This window comes from Rhinolophus sinicus, linkage group LG02 (assembly GCF_036562045.2).
Source record: "Rhinolophus sinicus isolate RSC01 linkage group LG02, ASM3656204v1, whole genome shotgun sequence".
NCBI lineage: Eukaryota > Metazoa > Chordata > Mammalia > Chiroptera > Rhinolophidae > Rhinolophus > Rhinolophus sinicus.
Window position 1 is genome coordinate 64,907,797 of NC_133752.1, and position 18,955 is coordinate 64,926,751.

At 32.1% G+C, this 18,955-nt stretch overlaps 1 protein-coding gene across 23 annotated transcripts in view; it reads right to left on the reverse strand.

Annotated features, from left to right (window-relative positions):
- ADGRL3 (adhesion G protein-coupled receptor L3) overlaps nt 1-18,955 on the reverse strand; it is a 748,795-nt gene that overhangs the window by 314,497 nt on the left and 415,343 nt on the right. For all 23 annotated transcript variants that reach the window (XM_019743744.2, XM_019743750.2, XM_074324498.1 and 20 more), the window contains one exon: nt 12,360-12,469. In XM_019743744.2, the coding sequence (XP_019599303.2) occupies nt 12,360-12,469 (110 nt within the window). The remainder of the gene's footprint in view (nt 1-12,359; nt 12,470-18,955) is intronic.

Below are 18,955 nucleotides of genomic sequence, written 5' to 3' on the forward strand. Positions count from 1 at the left end.
TTCTCAAAACTATTTTAATTCTGTAGTCTGTATTATGTATTGAATAGTTAAAATATCTTTGAAGTGCTTACAATGAAGCATAAACATCCTATTTGAAAAACATTAGATTCATTGGGATACTTCTAGTAAACAATGGGACTCTTCATCCTTATTGTTCATGAAAGAACTGAAAAAGACAGGTCATGGCTTTTTATTATTTAAGTAAAATAAAATGCCCTTTACAGATTGGTCCCTATCAGCTCTGGATCTTCAACACTTTTAGAACCAATGATAGGGGAATTTTCAGGAAACGGCTCCCACTGGTGTTCAAGCTACTGCCTGAGGATACATAAGGTATTTCGACATTTTAGAAAATATCACCTAATATCTACCAGGAGCAGTAGCTGATCAGGTTCAATCAAGTAATATAACTCATTATAAATTGTTGAATTTTGTATTAGAATTTGTGCTAATCACAAACATAGGCCAATATGGAGAAATGACAAAGGATTGGAGTCCTAGAGACACAGGATAGGATATGTTTCTCGCTTTATACTTATCACTTATTATTAAAAAGAGTAGTACACGCCACCTGTTGCAGGCCAGTCATTCACAATTTATGAGATCTGAGCTTGGTATTTGAATGCATTTAATAACAGCATTAACAAATGCATGATAAAGTGAAATGAGAAATTCTTAGAGCTTTGCCATGATAATATCACCAATAATATTCTTTTACTAGGATGGTATTTTTCTTCAAGTTAAGCTTGGTAAGTCTGGATGAATAGCTCTTGGCAAGTAACAGATAAGGATAAGACCAAAATACTGCCATAAAAACAGTCTTTGTTAGACTCTGATACACACAAATAGCTGGCTACCAATTCTATTAGTGTTGAGCAATCCAACTGAATCAAGAGAAAAAAACAAATGAAAGCCTTGTTGTAGAAATAAATGCATTTTGTTTCGAACAAATTTCAATATGATCTCCCTCCTGAGCCTTTTCTATTATGTTGATAAACTTAACATGGATGAGTTCTTTAAAAGGAAAGGAGAATAGGGGAGAGAGGAAGTCAAGGAAAATCATAGTACAGCAAATGCTATGTTCTGGCTTTTGGGAGAGATTCATTCGTCTCTCCATAATTCCACATGTATTTTTTTGTTTGTTTGTTTTGTTTTGTTTTTAATTACAGTTTTCACATCTATGAAAAATCCATGTTATTGATTATTGTACTTATTTCAAACAGCTCTAACAAGTGAGACCAAAAACAAAACAATGCCACAGAAATTTGAATGCATATTTGAAGGCTTCCAAAAATGGTTAGTATATATTAACTTAGTGTGTAGTGAACATAATAGGAAATTTCACACCCCACCTCTAAAAAGGTTCACTTACTGTCTTTCTCCAGGCAATTTTGAACTCAATTTATGAGAAAGGCCATGAGCACTGAAATCCAGACAAATGCACAAAAAGCTTGTTCTTTTAAAATTTTGAGAAAGTTAGGTTTTTTGATATCTCAATATGCCATCTTAACTGTGTTAATTATAGGCCATATTGAAGTCAAACAAAGACCAAATAATCAAGCAGTCACATTAGCACCATTTCAATTTCTGAAATTTTTCTGGAAGAATTTGAATTAAAGAACAGGGTTAGAATACCAAAAACAGTTAAAGAGAATATATTTCAATCTTTTATTTTTTTGAGAGTATGCCTTAATCACCTTCCATCTCTAGACTATAGAAACACTACTGTGAAATTTAAAGAAACAGAGTAGCATGATGGAAAGACAACTTAACCAGCAGTTAAGACAATGAGTTTTAACTCTATAATCATTGACTATTTCATTTATTCTTAGTCCCAGGTTCTTTACCTATAAAAAATTTAAAAAAATGGGTTTAGATTGCTTTATAATTGAATATAATTGCTTTATATTATTACCTAGAGACAGTATGTGATAAGTTATAAAATAGGGGCTTAAATAATATTTGTTGAGTGAAATAAGTGAAATGGCTAGGGTCTACTTGGAGACATTGGAGGACATTGGCATCTATTTATCTATTGCTATCTATGGAGAAAGAGGGGGCTGAAGGTAAATAAATAAACTAGTGCTAAAAGCTTAATTCAACCAGTAGGAAAGTATGAAAATAAAAGACACATGCCCAAACTCCTTGCAAGCTTGGGTACGATCCATGCAACCAGGATGATCCATCAGTACCAACAGGTCAAGTCCAAAGGGGATTCAAATCAGGACTTCAAAGTGATACAGGAACCCAGAGAAACACGGTGGGCTGAGTGTGGATTCAGAACATTTGCCTTATGTATCTTAGTATCACCTTGTAGTAAAAGAGGGCAACCCCATAAGAGAGAACTGGTTTAATAGCTAAATTATATAGCAGATGCCCTTGTTACTAGCTCTGAAAAGAACTCAAAATTGAAAGGTGACCTGAAATAAAATATGAATTAATACAGATGTCTTGACTGCAAAATTATACCAAAAGTCAAGAGCACTAGAGAATGCTATAATTCTATGATGCCTGGGATGCCCCAAATCCTGGGATAAGTTAACAGCATTACATAATTCTAAGCACCAATGCACAATAGCACTGACTGACGAATACTTCAAAAATGGTGAAATGCAACAGGCACATTCATTTGAATGGCTATGATATATGGAGTGTTGCTAAATGACCATCACTATACAAAGATTTCTACATATATTTAATTTTAATTTTCATGGAGACTCTGAATTACTTATCACTCCTATTTAATGGTCCCTAAGTGAAGGGACCATTCACAGAGCAGCAAAACAACTTCACTAGAACACAGCTAGTACCTGGTAGAGTCAGAACTGAAATTCCAAGGCTCTCACTCTTCACCACTATGTTACACTCTCTCAAAGGCAAAGGGAAAATGTGGTGGGACCTGACAAAGAGCCTAAGTGATAAGTACAAATATGTCTTTGACATAGAGACATACTTAGAAACAGCCATTTCTTTTCTTTTCTTTTTTTTTTTTCTTCCTCTATATCATTTACTAGTCTATTCTGCATTGGTTTCTGTTATAATTGAAGGAGAAAAGCCATTAGCATAAAGAGAAGAAAATATATTTATAATATATATTAACAAAAACTAAATGGTGTTGAGTTATGTTTGATTCTATGTTGATCTGATTATTTGAAGAATGATAGAATGATGAAGAAATTATAGCTTCTTGGAAGTTAGGAACTAGTCATATTTACAGCATTGGGGCATTTGGACATTGTGCAATATTTTAAAGATAACTAGATTTTCACTAAGTGTAGGTAAAACTGAATTTATACATACAGAGCAGACTTGGGAATCCATAAATATGGGTCTAATTCAAGTATTTCAAGTCCGTCATTGTGAGATATCCCTATATGTTTAAATATGTAAGAAAATGTAAATGGAAACTCACTACATTTATTCATCCTATTTATCTCACTCATATATTCACACTCAATGGCTTATTTACCGATTTATTATTTTAGCTGCCTCATACAAATAATAGATAAGTGTAACATAGTAAAACTGATTTTATTAAACACTCACTTGACTTTGTTCACTTTGAGTTTGATATATTTATAAAGATAATTAAAATGTCTTTTGCCTATAATGACATACTGCACATCACACATCCAGCCAGTCCATGACAGAGAATGTTTAGGTTTACATTATAAACTATAATATAATATGATAATATTTATTTAGAAAACAAAAATAATATTTATTATTCTGTGTCCTAAGAAAGTAATGAATTTTTTAAACAATATTAATAATTTTTAGAAAAAAATGCTATCATAATAGGTTTTATTAGTATTCTATTGCCCCTGTTACAAAATGCAGCAAATTTAGTGGTTTCAAACAAAACAAATTGTCAGAACTCTGAAATGAGTCTTAAGGGTACTCCAGAGGCTCTGATGGAAAATTAATTTCCTTGCTCTTTCCAGCTTCTTAGAGGTCACCTACATTCCTTAGCTAGTGGCCCCTTCCCCCATCTTCCATGGCCATCACGCTCCAATCTCTGCTTCTGTGGTCATATCTCCTTCCAGTATTCACCCTCTTGCCTCCATGTTATAAGTACATCTGGGATTAGAATGAGTTCACCTGGAAAATCCAGGATAATCTCCCTATCTCAATATCCTTAGTTTAATCAAATCTACAAAGCCCCTGTGCCATTTAAACTAACAGATTCACAGGTTCTAAGGATTAGGATATGGATTTCTTTTGGGGGACCATCATTGAATTTGCCATTTAAGTATTTAATTAAAAAAAATTGGTTTTGGTTTTATAGGAGGGTTTTGAAAAAAAACAAACAAGCAATTAAATTGTTTTACAACATTCATAGGAATTGTGATCTACCATTTGAAGAATTCCTCAAAAAAACACAAAACCATTAAAATTTATGTAGCTTTTTCCCTTTGCTAACTGCTAATTTTAATGAAGTATTATTGTTAAATTTAAATATTTGCAAAACTTTCTAAGCAAACTGATTTTTTTCATAAGATTAATGATTGAATTACAAGAAAATTAGCAATCCTCTTTCATAGTATTTTAATTGATTTTACATGTATTTAGTAAAATTTTATCTGGACAAGGCCAGATAACTGCTTAGGTCTAATGCATCGTGATGTTTGTTGTAAGGCCTTTTAGCAACAAACACTTTGGAAAAAAGCCTCACCTTCACATGTTTCACTACTTCTCTTCCCATATACAGTGTATTTTAAAAACAAAACACTATATCCCATGTCTTTTAAAATTCCCCATGTTTGTGCTATGCAATTTGGGCATCTTATAAAAATTTCTTGAGTTAAGTTTAAGTGCATGAACTCCTTAATCTTACTATTTCAAATACAGCAAATGAACATGGGTAAGCTAATCCCTCCAACTTTATTAATGTCTATAACATTGTACTCCCTAAACCAAATATTTTCCTAACTTTTGCAATTAATTTTCAACACTCTCAATTCATCTTGGTTCCTTGTAATTAGCATGAAAGCATCCATTTTCCTTATTTTTAGTCTACTAGAAATAGGAATAAATCCTATCTAGGTGTTGATACCATTTGATTTAAGTTTACCTTTATGTTACTGTAGAATCATGTAATATTTTCTACTTAAAAGGGACTGTCAGTTTATTTAATTTAATTCTGCAAACATAGTTTGATTCTTAATAAAACTCAGAATCTTGAAATTACTGCTTCATTATCAGCAGCACCAATAGTACTAATTGCTGGTGCCTATCTCTCTAACTCACTCTCCCCCACTTGAACGGGACTGCAGTCATACTTATTTTCCATCAGGTATTAGAACAGGCCAACTTCTTCCCAACCTCAGGTCTTTGGACCTGACAGTACTATCTCTGCTTTGAAAGTTCTTGCCCAGGATTTTTGCCTGACTGTTTCATTCTCCTTCTTCAGGTTTCATACATCCTTTCTTCAGAATAGCCTTTCATCACACCTTATATATATGCTGGCCCTTTAATTACTTTCTATCACACAATAATATTTATTTTGTTCTTGCATTTTATCACTGATGAATATATAGAATGTTTCTTGTTTTTATTATTTGCCTTACTAGACTGCTACCTCCATTGGGCCAAAATCTATTTTCCCCTAGCACTTACTATAGTGACTGACCCATAGTAGGCACCAATAAAATTCTATTGGTAGAATTACTGTTGGTGCAAAAACGTATTACTATCTTTTGAAAATTAAAATAATATAGTAATGATTTATAGTGTTTACCATCAATTAGCATTGATTAGATCCAAACTCGAGAACAAGACTTTCAAATTTAAGTATCTTCAGAAGCCAAAGGACATTTTAAATGACTACAGGATGCCAGCTGCAATACAGTAAGTGCTGGAAAATGCAACACACAGACAAGAACAGACCCTATTTACAAGGGACAGCACCTACTCAGCTTTAGCCTATGTTGCCCAGGGGAAGGTAGGTCCAGTGTTGCTCCAGACTTTATGTTAAGTCCGACTTTTAGGTGTTCAGGAGGCCTAAGGAATCCCTCTGAGGCCTAAATCTGGTCCCCAGCCACCAACCTGCCACCTCTGCTCTCAAGTCCACTGAGGGATCTGAGGCTCCGTAACCACATACAGGCTCTTTGCCAGCCCCATTCTTCTTTCTCGGAAAACAACACCTTGATCCTCGATCTCATGCAGTCTAAAATGACCCAGCGAAGATTATTACAGGAATTAGATTAGAATAAACATCTTTGGAACTGATTAAGCCGAACATGGGGTACTTAAGAGACAGGCCACTACTTCTGGCTCTCTAGATCACTGGATCTTATATTCTGGACCTGGTTTTCAGCTTTTTTCTGTTTGATTCTGTAAATACTACCACTTTGTATTTTATGCTTCCTCCTCCTCCTTCCCTCCTCCCCCCTCCTCCCCCTCCCCCTCCTCTTCCTCCTCATCATCAAAATTGATGTGCTGTTGTTTTTTTTACAGATTTCCTAACAAACCTTTCTTAATAATATACCAGTTATTTGCATTCAGAAATAGCTTATTGTGTCTGTGATCCTCACTGTGATAGGTCCTAGGTCCTAGAGGAATCACAGAATACAGGAAGTCTGGGATTTCTACTTTGCCTATCTATGGGTGTGCATCTCCTGTCACGCTTGTGTTTTTTTATTTTAGGCAGACACCAAACTGTTTCGGTTTTACATTGACCAATTTCTGATCTTACATTGTCCCATCTGTTAAAAATGATTGGCTTTCTCATTAAAATCTATTCATTCTTTAAGACTAAGCTCAAGGGTCATCTCAGAAAACCTTCGCTGAAGATACCCAGCCTCCACGTTATACAAACATCAGCGACTAAGGGCTGGGCCTGACTTTGTAAACTGCTCTGAAATGCTCCCGTCCTTTGTTGAACTAGTAACACTGCACCTGTGGGGACAATGAGCTCCATTTGACCACATTCCTTGAGGGTAGAATCTTTATTTCTGTTATTCTACTGTAGTGTTTAGCATAGTTCCTGGTCTGCAATAGATGCTGACTGATGGAAGGAAGACAAAAATGTGAGGTCTTGAAAGCAAATGAAATAATCTAGTTGAGAATAATTTCCATGAACATATGAAACAGCTAAACAAAGGTATAAGAGAGTTTAGGATGAGGACCTCCAAGAAAATATAGCCCACCTACTCTTTTTGCTTTCTAAACTGATAGCGATATTTTTATGCATGTATAGTATTTGCGGCATACAGTTTAAATTAACTATGAAGTAATCACTTGTTTATTTGCAAAAGCTTTATGGATTATCTTTTAGGTGCAAGACCCTGTGAGGTAGAGAGAAACTATTTGACAGAGAAAGATAGAAACTGTTACAGGAGAAAAGAAAAAAAAAAGAGAGAATTTTGCTGTTCTTGTTATAAATATCATTCTAAAAAAGATAATTCAAATAAATGCCACTCTTCTTACAGGGAGAGTAATATTTAAGGAACAATACTTACTATATTATATGGAGGCATGCAAAAGATTATGAAAAACATATTGCTTGCTAGTACCATTAAGGAAAACAATCATAATCACCAAACAATTTGGAGAAACTAAAACTCATGTAATCTATATTTTATCATAAATCTTCCTTTTCAATGAATGTGTTGTTTGTAGATAAGGGTTTCTTATGTTTATCATTTCAGCAATGAACATAACACTTTCGGAGGAGCGATTTTTACTAAAATTATTATTTTTTCCAAACACTCAATACATATGTATTTAATGTTTTCTATATGTCATAAACTGGAAAAACTACTGTGGCATTGGGAATCAGATTATATCTTGATATTTCTGTGATATTTAAAAAATTAAATATATGGGTTAATTTCAGCATGAGTCTTAAATATGTAATTACTATTTTACAGAATGGGAACCAAAATATGCGTATATTAAAATATGTACTCATTTGAACATAGTTGCAAAAATGTCTTTAGTTATTTATAATTAAATAGTTAAAAACTTTTGTCTGGTTTAAATGCTGAAAGTGTAATACTTTCTATAGTAAAAAAAAATATGAAACTAAAATATTATACAATTATGTGTAAATAGTAATTTTCCAATAATACTCATTCTGCATGTCTTTCCATAAAGACAACCACGAACGTAATTCTTCAGATGGCTAATGCTAATGGTGAGAAAGTCTAAGTGGTATAACATGAAATTAGTTTAATCAAACACTCGTTTTAGTAGCTCTCAATTTTGAGTAGCTCTCAAAATTGTATGCTTCTTCCCTCCATTTCTTAATGACATCCACCACGAGAGAAGATCGTCAGAGTAAGTAATATATGCTTTGCATTTCTGAAAGGAAGAAACAAAGAACTGAAGATGAAGTCTAGATTATGAGAGAAGACAGGCACTTTTTGAGTTTAATGTGCATGAAATTATATGCTTTGGAAGAAAGACAAATTGTCTGCAGGATACAAAGTGCAGATTCTTTGCTCAGAAATACTCTGTAGGTGGTTAGTTGTTTTATTGTTGTCTCCCTACCACAAGTCATTCCTGTAAATTGGCTAAATGAAGGAAGTTCTACTTGAAGATGCTACAATTGCAATACTAAATCAGGCCAGAAGGGATGGGGGTGGGGTGAGAAGGAAGATGAGAAAGCAAAAATGTGGCATTGGTAAATGCTGAGGTTTAACCTTTGGAATGTTTGTGTCATCTCCTGAGGAGAAAATATTAATATCAGTAAGGAGAAAAATCAACTCAAAATAATACACAAATGCTATAAAAGTCACACTGAAACTAAGGTGACAGGAACAGAGAGAAGTATTGATTTATCTGTCCCAATTTTGGTTACAAACAGGGTATCTGTGAACCGAAACAATAAAATACAGATGGGGAAGAAGTTAAGACTTAGAAAAGACTAATGTTAGTGATTTGGAAAAAAATAGGTAGAAGACACTCCAAGAAGATGGCCTGACAAAATTATTTACAATCACTGAGTCTTCTTATTTGTTTTTCTATCAGCATCTTTTTAAAAAAAGACATACCATTTGTTTGATTCACTGTAAGATTCTCCTAAAACTCTCATTGTTCAATTATGTAGCTTATTTAATGACTCCTAAAAATGTGTGCAAAAGTTATTGTGAGCTTACTGTGTATATTTTGAACGATACATCTCTTGTGTGATACAAAGAACTTTGTTGAATGTTTTCTATATCACCTCTAACATGCATAAATACTATTAATATCAATATGTTTTCCTATATATTTTAAATTTTTCTACGTTTCTATTTTTCTATATTTTTTTCATGAGAAAAGTATCAGCTTAGAAATCAGTATTACCATGGAAACACATGGAAGTTTGCATCTTAAATTCAAAATAAAACTGGATATTAGTGAATTGTATAACAAACAGAACCTAACATTACTTGTTTATTTGTTCAGTTGTTCAATTACAACAGTTTCAAACATCAATAATGATTCCTAAATCTGAAGTTTATCTCTTAATAATAGGAATCTTTTAACAAGTATATTAAGTATAAGGATTTTCTTTTATAACACAGGTAATTTAAACAACTTCTTAACTTATTACTTAGATGAGAGCCTAATTCTAAACAGTGGGTGGCATTTTAATGGCACAAACTAGTTTATGCCAGAAAGCTTCATTATATATTTGGAAAAATAAAAGTTTGTAGTGATTCATCTGTTTTAAGAAAGAATACAAACCCCTTCAAACTAAGTAGCAAAAGAAATGAAAAAAGAAAAAGAAAAAAAGGTTATGGGCCCTTGAAGCACTTACTTTGACTATGCGGTATTATGTTACTGATGAAAATTATGAGTTAAACATTAAACAAGATTGAATAACTCATAAAAATATAAAGGAAAAAAATCGATGGAGAAAACTATAGCTGTATCTTTAAGAATAGGTATTAATGACAAACTCAAGTCTTGGATCCGCCATTTTCTAGTTATTCTACATTTTACATGAGATATTTATTTATCCAATGGCGCCTCATTTTTCTCTTCAGTAAAATGGTGATACCCACAGTTAACAGGGAAGATATTATGAGAATTAAATAAAATAATGTATATAAACATTTAACCCATGTAGGAAATGACATGTAGTGTCAATAAATGATAGTTATCATAAATAAGTGATTTTTGTTCAGCATTGGAAAAGTCGGCCTATTTTATTCTGGAGACAAGAAAAAGAGCTTAGTGTTGATCAAAATCGGAACTTACTGCAGATCAAGGAAGGTCTCTAAGGTAAGATCCAGAAAAATTTAATAACTGACCTGAGCTAAAGGACCCAGGCTTTTTGTTAAGTAACCACACCGTAATCCAAACCTAGGTTTCCTGATCTCTGGTCATCTTTCTACTAAACCAATCTACCTTTTTAACTGAGTCCCTATAGTTTATTTAATGGCTTATATTTTCTTTAGAGTTGTTTTCTTTAAAATAAAGTTAAATTTACTGAAGGAATTCTCAATTATGCATTATACTTTCAGTTGCAACATGCTAACGATGATTTAAACACAATCATGCTACACCATATAAATTAAACTGGTATATAAACTGGCAAGTGATTGCACCTAAGTTTATAATTCTTATTTAATGAAAAACATCAGATAAAGATTTTAATATAAGAGGAACACACTTCTAAGGCAATCAGTAAATATGCAGGATTATCAAAAATATGTCACTATAAGATATTCAGGAATCAGATTGTCCATATTTGGACATTTATAAGATAAAGGAAATCTGCAGTAAACCATAACCATTTTATGCAAAAATGTATCAGCACATTCTTACTTCTGGAAATAACATAAGTAGATGATTTTTCAGAATGAGTTTGGTGGAAGATTTTGGAGGAGATATCCACAAAGAAATTGTGAAGAAATACAGAAAATTGAAGAGATAGCGGTGAAATTCTCTAATTTTTAAAAATTGTGAAAAAAATCAGTAAGTTGACATTGCCACTTTAGCTTTTATGTTTCAAAATATGATTTTAAATTTCCTAAAGCTGTCTTTAAAACTTAGGTATACCTTATGGTATATTTTTATAAAATGCTTTTGGAAACAGCTAATGTACATTTTTCACAAAGATCTTATTATGCAATCTAAATGTAATTGTCACAGTTCCAAAATGGACTTTGATTGTTATTTCTTTAAAATATTACTAATGAATGGTTAGTACAATGTTCAAATTTTCAAAGAAGGGTCCTTAACATAACAATGTAAGAAACCTAACCTCAAATGAGATTTCAATAAAACGTACACACTCACGCTTTTTTATAACAAAGAAAATGAGCTCCTAAATCTTCACTAAACTTTCTCTAATCCAATACTATAAATAAAGGAAAAATGAAATTTTGTCTTGATTGCTTTCATTATTATTTTTAAATTTCAATTCATTCTTGCTGGCCAAATTTCTCTCTATTCTTGGAGAATGCACACATACACCTTGTGAGTCATGTGCTGCCTCTTAAATAAGCACAAATGAGGAAAAGCTAGAACTCTTTCTTGGCACAGTCAACTTGCTGATCCCCAGGTACTTTGCTTCTTCTGAGATGTCAAAGGAAGTTGGAACCTGGGTTTTATTTATGGTCTCAGGTCTTTTATACCTCTGGGATCAGAGGAATATCTTATATGAGAATACAAGATTTCCTGAGTGATCTTCACCTAAGGAATCTCATGAATAATGAACTGGATAGCTCAAGTATATTTTTATTTGAGATAGTGATTCTTCCCTTGGGTAAGAAAGTCAGAATATGTTTCAGTTTTGATTGTTTATACTTCGTTATTCCTGAAGAAAAAAAAAATAAGTTGTTGGCATATATTGTATCTGATATAAAACACACTTCTTGAGGCTATAAAAGATAATATTCTGAAGAGAGCTTTAGTTCATGTAATCCTTGTATTTTCTTTTCGGTCTGCTCTTTTTTGCTGAACATATTTTTGTTCCTTGAAATGTTGACAGCATAGGAAGCCTGGATATAAATGCTTCTATCAAATACAAAATACATTGGTTTCTATACCACTCTGCATATAAGTATATTATTCACTTACACTACCTGTTACTTGGTCCTGGAGGAATGTAGTAATGGCATACCACTTTTCAACCTTTTTCTAAATGTTTCATATTCTTACATTAAGAAAAGAGTTTTAGAATAGGTATTGATGTACAGAAATAATTGGCCAAAATTAAAAGCTGCAGGATCGTGTAGGCAGAATTTAATTCTTCCAATGGTGGGGAGAATTCATGATTCTAAAAAATTAAAATAACCCAGCTTTTTTTTTACACAATTATGTAATTATTTTTGTTTCTATAGAGAATATTTTGTCAATGCATGCAAAACAAAGCTTAATATATTTTCTTTTCAAAAAGACCATAAGAATATACATACTGTAAGGGACACATTCATACTGCACTTCAAGGTATTTGTAGGTTCCCGGACATGGGTCTGGAAAAACATCAGGACCTGCCACCACTGCACACTGAGTCCTGTTATTGCACCTGAAGGCAAAAGAAACGAAAAGAAAAAACAAGTTTATGCAAAGTTAAATCATTATTCATATCAATACTAAGTTTATTTTAGTCCCTTTTATACAGATTTAAATAAGGTTTTGGTCAACTTGGGATTCTAGACTTACTAAGGAAATTCTGTAGTACACTTTAAAATAAACTACACATCAAAATCAATTCATTCAGTTTACTAGTATTAAGGGATTTAATATTTGATTGAACACAGGATGATTTTGAGTTAGAAGTTAAACACTAAACGGTCCATACTATATTGCCAATGTGAAGACAGTTAAGAATCGTTTGGTAGGAAAGACTCACTCCCATTATGAAACCAAATTAAAAAAAAATATAACCACAGTTTTATTAGACAGTTTTGAATTGAATTCACTGATTATCATAACATTCATTTTATAGTGAAAAATACAGTGCTGAAAAGTTTTTAGTCAAACCTAAAAAAGTAGTAGAAAGGTAAATATTTAAATATTAAAATATATCTAAATTTTAATTTATATAACTTAGTAAAATAAGACCCATAAATAAAACCATTTTTAAGAATTATCATGTTTCTTATGTTCAACCAAATAATGACACTACACTTACAGACTGCTGTTCAAAAATGCCAATATTCTGTAATTTAAAATAACTTTAAATCTCCAAAGTGAATAATCAAACACCACTTTTCAAACAGAAATACAAACTAGGCAATTTTTGTGGCAATAGAGTTAAACAGAGCTGGGCTACCGTGATTTAATCATGGGTAAATATACATGTAATAAAATATATTCTTACTTTGAAAAATACACTCATTTCATAGTAGCCTCGATATGGTTAATTTTACTAAGACACTTTCCAGATTCACTAATTAGTAGACATTTCCTATAAAACACATGTTTTTTTCCGTCCAAAATATTGGCACTAAGAGTATAGGATGAGACACTCCAGTTCGGTTCTCTTTATGTTCTTGTTTTTTCACCTCAGAAATATTTATAGCTCAGGGCTAAATTTTTCTGTTACTTTCTTAAAGAACTACTCCATTCTCTTATATGACCTATACCTCTGATCCTTGCTAGGATACTGGCGACACAGGGAGTATTTAGGGCAGAACTCATTATTATTTAGAGTAAAAACGCTTTGTGTTTATTCAAGGCTACCATTTGTCAGGCTTAGTAAGGATTTTATTTAGTCCCTAAATTAAAATTGATATTTTGGTGAATGTCTTAAGCTGAAAAATACATTGTGTTATTAGAGAAAGATTAATAAAAGCCAATATTCCCTACTCGTCAGACAATTTAGCATAATGGCTAATCCTGAGGGTCAACATGTTCTGAAGTTCACTTGTGTTAGATTTAATGCCTTATCAGACAACCGTGTAATAACATAATATAAATACGTCTGTCTTCACACATGCGCTGCAAATTGGGAGCTTGATGTTTTTGTGTAGTCAAACTTTTAAAAATAGCAGAAGTTCGCTATTATATAGAAAACCCATTTGAAGATGCTCTTCCAAATTAAAAGATGTCTTTAGCAGTTAAAGCAATATGATTATCACATCATACCTTAAAAAAATAAACTCATAAATCTATCTTAGGATGTTATAGAATGAGCAGCTATATAAACTCAGTCATTTCCATAATTGTTACAGAAAAATTAGCTATTGTCAGGAACACATTTGAAGTAGAAACAATGAAAAATGAAGGAAATATACGCAATAAAATTTGATGATATGTAAATATTCTCTAAGTATAATATTATTGCAGATCTCCAGTTCTTGGCTTACTTTTGTTTCACTTACTATTATGAAACTTTTTTCTTACTGTTACAGATATTCTGTAAGTATAATATGATTGTTGATCTCCAGTTCTTGGCCTACTTTTGATTTACTTACTATTATGAAACTTTTGTTCTTATTACTACAGATGTAATAATAAAATTTGTTTATAAGCTGTGTCCATTCTTGTAATTTTCAGAAATAGATGATTACAAATCTTTTATTATTTAAACAATAAATTTATGATTAACAAAACAGATTAATATTCGTAGGGCATAAAAGTTAAAGTTTATAATCATGGAAGTGTGGGTTTTACAGAAAGTTGTCTTGAATAAACAGAATTTCAAATGACTATATTTATGTAGACTAGCTTAAAATATATAACATAGACACTATACATATCCATCCAATTATCTATACATGTGCATTGACCTATTTACATATTATTTAACATTTTAAAATACTAATTATTTATTCATATGTAAGAAAATTGAAACAAGAAACCATTTGTTATAAATATTAAACAAAATTGTGAATCCCAAATATCTGAATGTTAACCAGAGTTAAGTCAAAAAAGCCTTCTAATTGATGGATAGTGTATATGAAGAGGTATGAGAACCAAAACATGCTGTATCAATAACAATGCAGTCATTGTGATCACCATTCTATAGAAAACAATGTTTTATAACATTCACTTTTCAAAATAATTAAGTATCCTATTACCATATCTATATCTAATACTTTTAATAAATTAAGATTCTTAAAAATCAAAGAAGAAAGGTAGGTAATCTCTGGTATATTATTTCTGTATGACACATTATAATGTGACTGTTTAAATACTTGTTAGCTATATTTCGAAAACAGGAATTTAAAGCTCTGTCCTCTTTTTTTATGATTTCAGTTACTGTGCATCAAAATAAAATTAACTTTAAAATTAAAGACTACTGAGCAATTTACTCATGCCAGAGTATTATTACAGTTATATCAACATTGTCTAAAGTAAATTCATTCTAAAGTAATACAGACAGTGGAAGTAAAATAAAATAATTGAATGTTCTAATTGATTTTCCATTATTTGCTTTTAATATAAATATAAATTAAAAGTGATTTCCAGTATTTCTGATATTAAAGATAGTTTTGAAATGCACCATAAAGGATGAGAAAAGTGCAGTAATATGGTCAAATGCATCCTAATCCACTAATAGTCACAGAGAAAATATCATAATCCTATAAAAGTATTAGGGCTTATTTACAGTACTAAAAGTTTTAATATTTTTTCATCAGACACTATATGCGATAAAAAACTTCTACCTCAACAATGGAGAACTTACAATTAAAGTATAAACAGGTGACACTGAGAAATACCAGCCAGAAATGTCAAATAAATCACTTGGAGCTTCAGTTTTCATATACATTACATGTGAGCCAGGTATTTTACTACCTCACAAAGTGGGTGTGCTTATAAAACTGCATTACAAAAATTATAAATCCATATATTATATATACACACATATATATACATATACATATACATATATACATACATATATATGTATGTATATATGTATATGTATATGTATGTATGCCGAAGGTACACATTTTGCTGTTAAGAGTTATCAGCATTATTATCATTATTAATATTATTCATCTGTTTCACGATGGGTTAAGAAAACTTCATTCCAGATAGAGTGAATCTGTTAAGAGAAACTTACAATACCGAAGATGTGACAAAGAAAAGCACTTGCATTCTTTTGATAGAGAGTAGAAACAGGAAAGAAACCACAAACATTCACATTAAAAATAAACAAACAAACAAAAGCACATGTAAGCCAAGTAATCAGCTATATGCAAACTACTTTACCTGGGCTACTTCAAGGTAAGTCCACGATTTACAGCCCTGTATCTGTATAACCCACAAAACTTAGAAAACATGTTCACATAAGGTATAATACCTGTTACTTCTTTTTTGAGATGAATATTACTACTCTCAATTTCACAGGGGAGGGAAAGATGTGGAGAAGTTAAATAACTTTGCACTATCAGAAATCAAATGATAGTCACTGGGCTCCAGAAATGTGACCTGAAAACCACAACAGGAATGTCTTGTCCGAGTGTGAGTCATTCATTTTATGGTCACTCTGGGCAACTAACTTAATTCACCATCATAGATTCAAGGAATACCATGATGATCCGATGAGGTAAAGACCAGCTGTGAAATGTCTAAGTAACCCAGGACTCACTGGGTCATGGTGTGGATCAGGCATTCCAAGGAAGTTCTACATTTAAACGAGCACTACATAACCAGACCCTCTCAGTCTCAATTGGTATGCAGCAACTGGTAGGATAGATCTCTGAACATAAGGTAGAAGGAGTAATAGGATGAATGAATATTTTTTTTATATAGAAACTGTTCCAAAAAATGCCATTCTAACTCAATCCACATATAAACTTCCCACTTGCCATCTATTGATGAAGTTTATTTAATAGATGTTATATAATATGTTGAATGCTATTGGTTATTAGCAGTAATTTTAAAGCAACATGATTTAACTTAAAAAGATGTGGTTTGATGACTGCCAGGGAAAATACATACAATCACAGGGTTAGTAATCAGATACAGAATCATTTGTTGCTGACTTATTCCTTCCAATGTGATTCATAGCAGTATAAAAGCAAGATTAATGATGTACGATAATGAAAAATTCATCTCTGGGCAAAAAAAGTTGCTGGGGTTTATGTGCATAGCAACTATTCATATAAGTTATTATTTTAAAAATAAGTTAATTAGCCTTTTTACTGCAATATTCAATAAAGTGATGTTTGCTTTAACTTCCATTACCCAGATAAAAATTAGCAGCCCATTATCTCGTGTTTGGTTATATTTACAGATGAAGCATATAAAAATGAGCCTTAAATATAATTGTATTTTAAAACATTCTCACATAATTGGCATATAAGTATGGTATTGGTTGGTTCCACAGCTCTACTTATCTCATATAGTGTATATATAAAATACTGTTGTATTTATATACTGGGAGTGTAATCCTCAGGAGTTCTCCATTAATAAACTCCTCAAACATACATTCTTATTACACTCTAAAATCGGTGTGTATAAACGAGCCTTTCCTGTGATTGTTAAAGAAACTTCTCAATTGATGTTTCAGCCATATAAATATGTAAAACTTCATCTAAAATCACTGGATTGACAAGATATGGTAGTGAGAAAAAAGGTGCTTTGTGAGTGTCTTTTTCATTAGCAACATTAGTCATGTGAATTTACATTAGCAATTAACTGACATTTATACAAAATTGTGTGTGATGAAAAAACACATGCACTTAGTATGTATATGTGAAGAAACATATGTGAAGAAACACAACTCACAGCATCTAACATATGACAAATCAGCATTTGAATCATATAAAAATAAGGCAGTATGCTCTAAGAAAAAAATGTTTTAAAGCTATCTGTTAATGCAAAAGGAATAAAAGAAGACACCACATTCACAGTATGTTGATTAAAATTTGAAAATAGGTAATCAGGATAACTAGGAGTTTAACAACAGCATTTGCTCAGTGTCAATCCAAGAACAATTTTCTTTTTTGCCTCAAGACAATACACGACTTTCCTGTTTTCCACTGCCCATCACTCTGAGACCCGCTGCATTCATTTTGGACTTAGAAACCTGGAAAGAATGAATCAACTATCTCATGGTAGAATATGAATATATATGCCATAAAAGAATATAGATTTCAAATGGTAAGAACACTAACTCGTCAGAGAAAAATGAATCCATTATCATCATGAAAAATAAATTTTAAGAAAATCTCATTCTTATATTGTAACTATAACCCAGAAAGATGTTTGCCAATGTCATCCACTTACAATTTATGTGGCAATTTAAGAAAAGTGAAGAAAGTGATAACACCCCACAATTTGGTGTTTTTGTTTTTGAGAAACCTGGTCCTAAATCATAAACTAAAATTATCACAGGTTCTTACATTATGACAATGCATGTAAACCAAGTCCTATGACTCACACGATGCTTTTCCACAGTCACTTTAAGTCTTTCATTTTCTATATTCTTTCATACACAATTTCACAAACATTCCTCTACATTAGAGAAATGGAAGTTGACACAACCAACTGAAAACATGACCAACCTGCTGAGTGAGGACTGTAGAAACTAGAGCACTCACTGTATTGGTTTTCTTGTTGTTTCTGGGACAAAATATCACACATTTTATGGCTTAAAACAATGCAAATATATTTTCTTATATGTCTGGAAGTGGAAGTCCGAAATGAGTCGTATATGTCTGCAACCAAGGTGTTGGAAGAGTTAGTCCCATAAGGAGGCTCTGAAGAGAATGTGTTTCCTGTTTAGTCCCAGCTTCTAGAAGCTGTCCCCTCATTCCTTGGATTGTGGTGGTACTAAATCACATCACCTTTGCTAACACTGATTCTGATGTGGCATCACCTTCTTTCTTCTTTGACCTTCTAAAAAGGACCATTGTGATTACATTGAAAGCCCACCTCCATAGTCCAAGATCATCTTGCCCATCTCAAGAGCCTTAACTTCTTCACATATGTAAAGTCCATTAGCCATATAAAGTAACATTCCAACATTATGGGGATTAGGATGCCATGGGGGGAGCATTATTCAAGCTATCACAAGTACTTAAGTAAAAAGATATATTGAAAACTGTCTCCT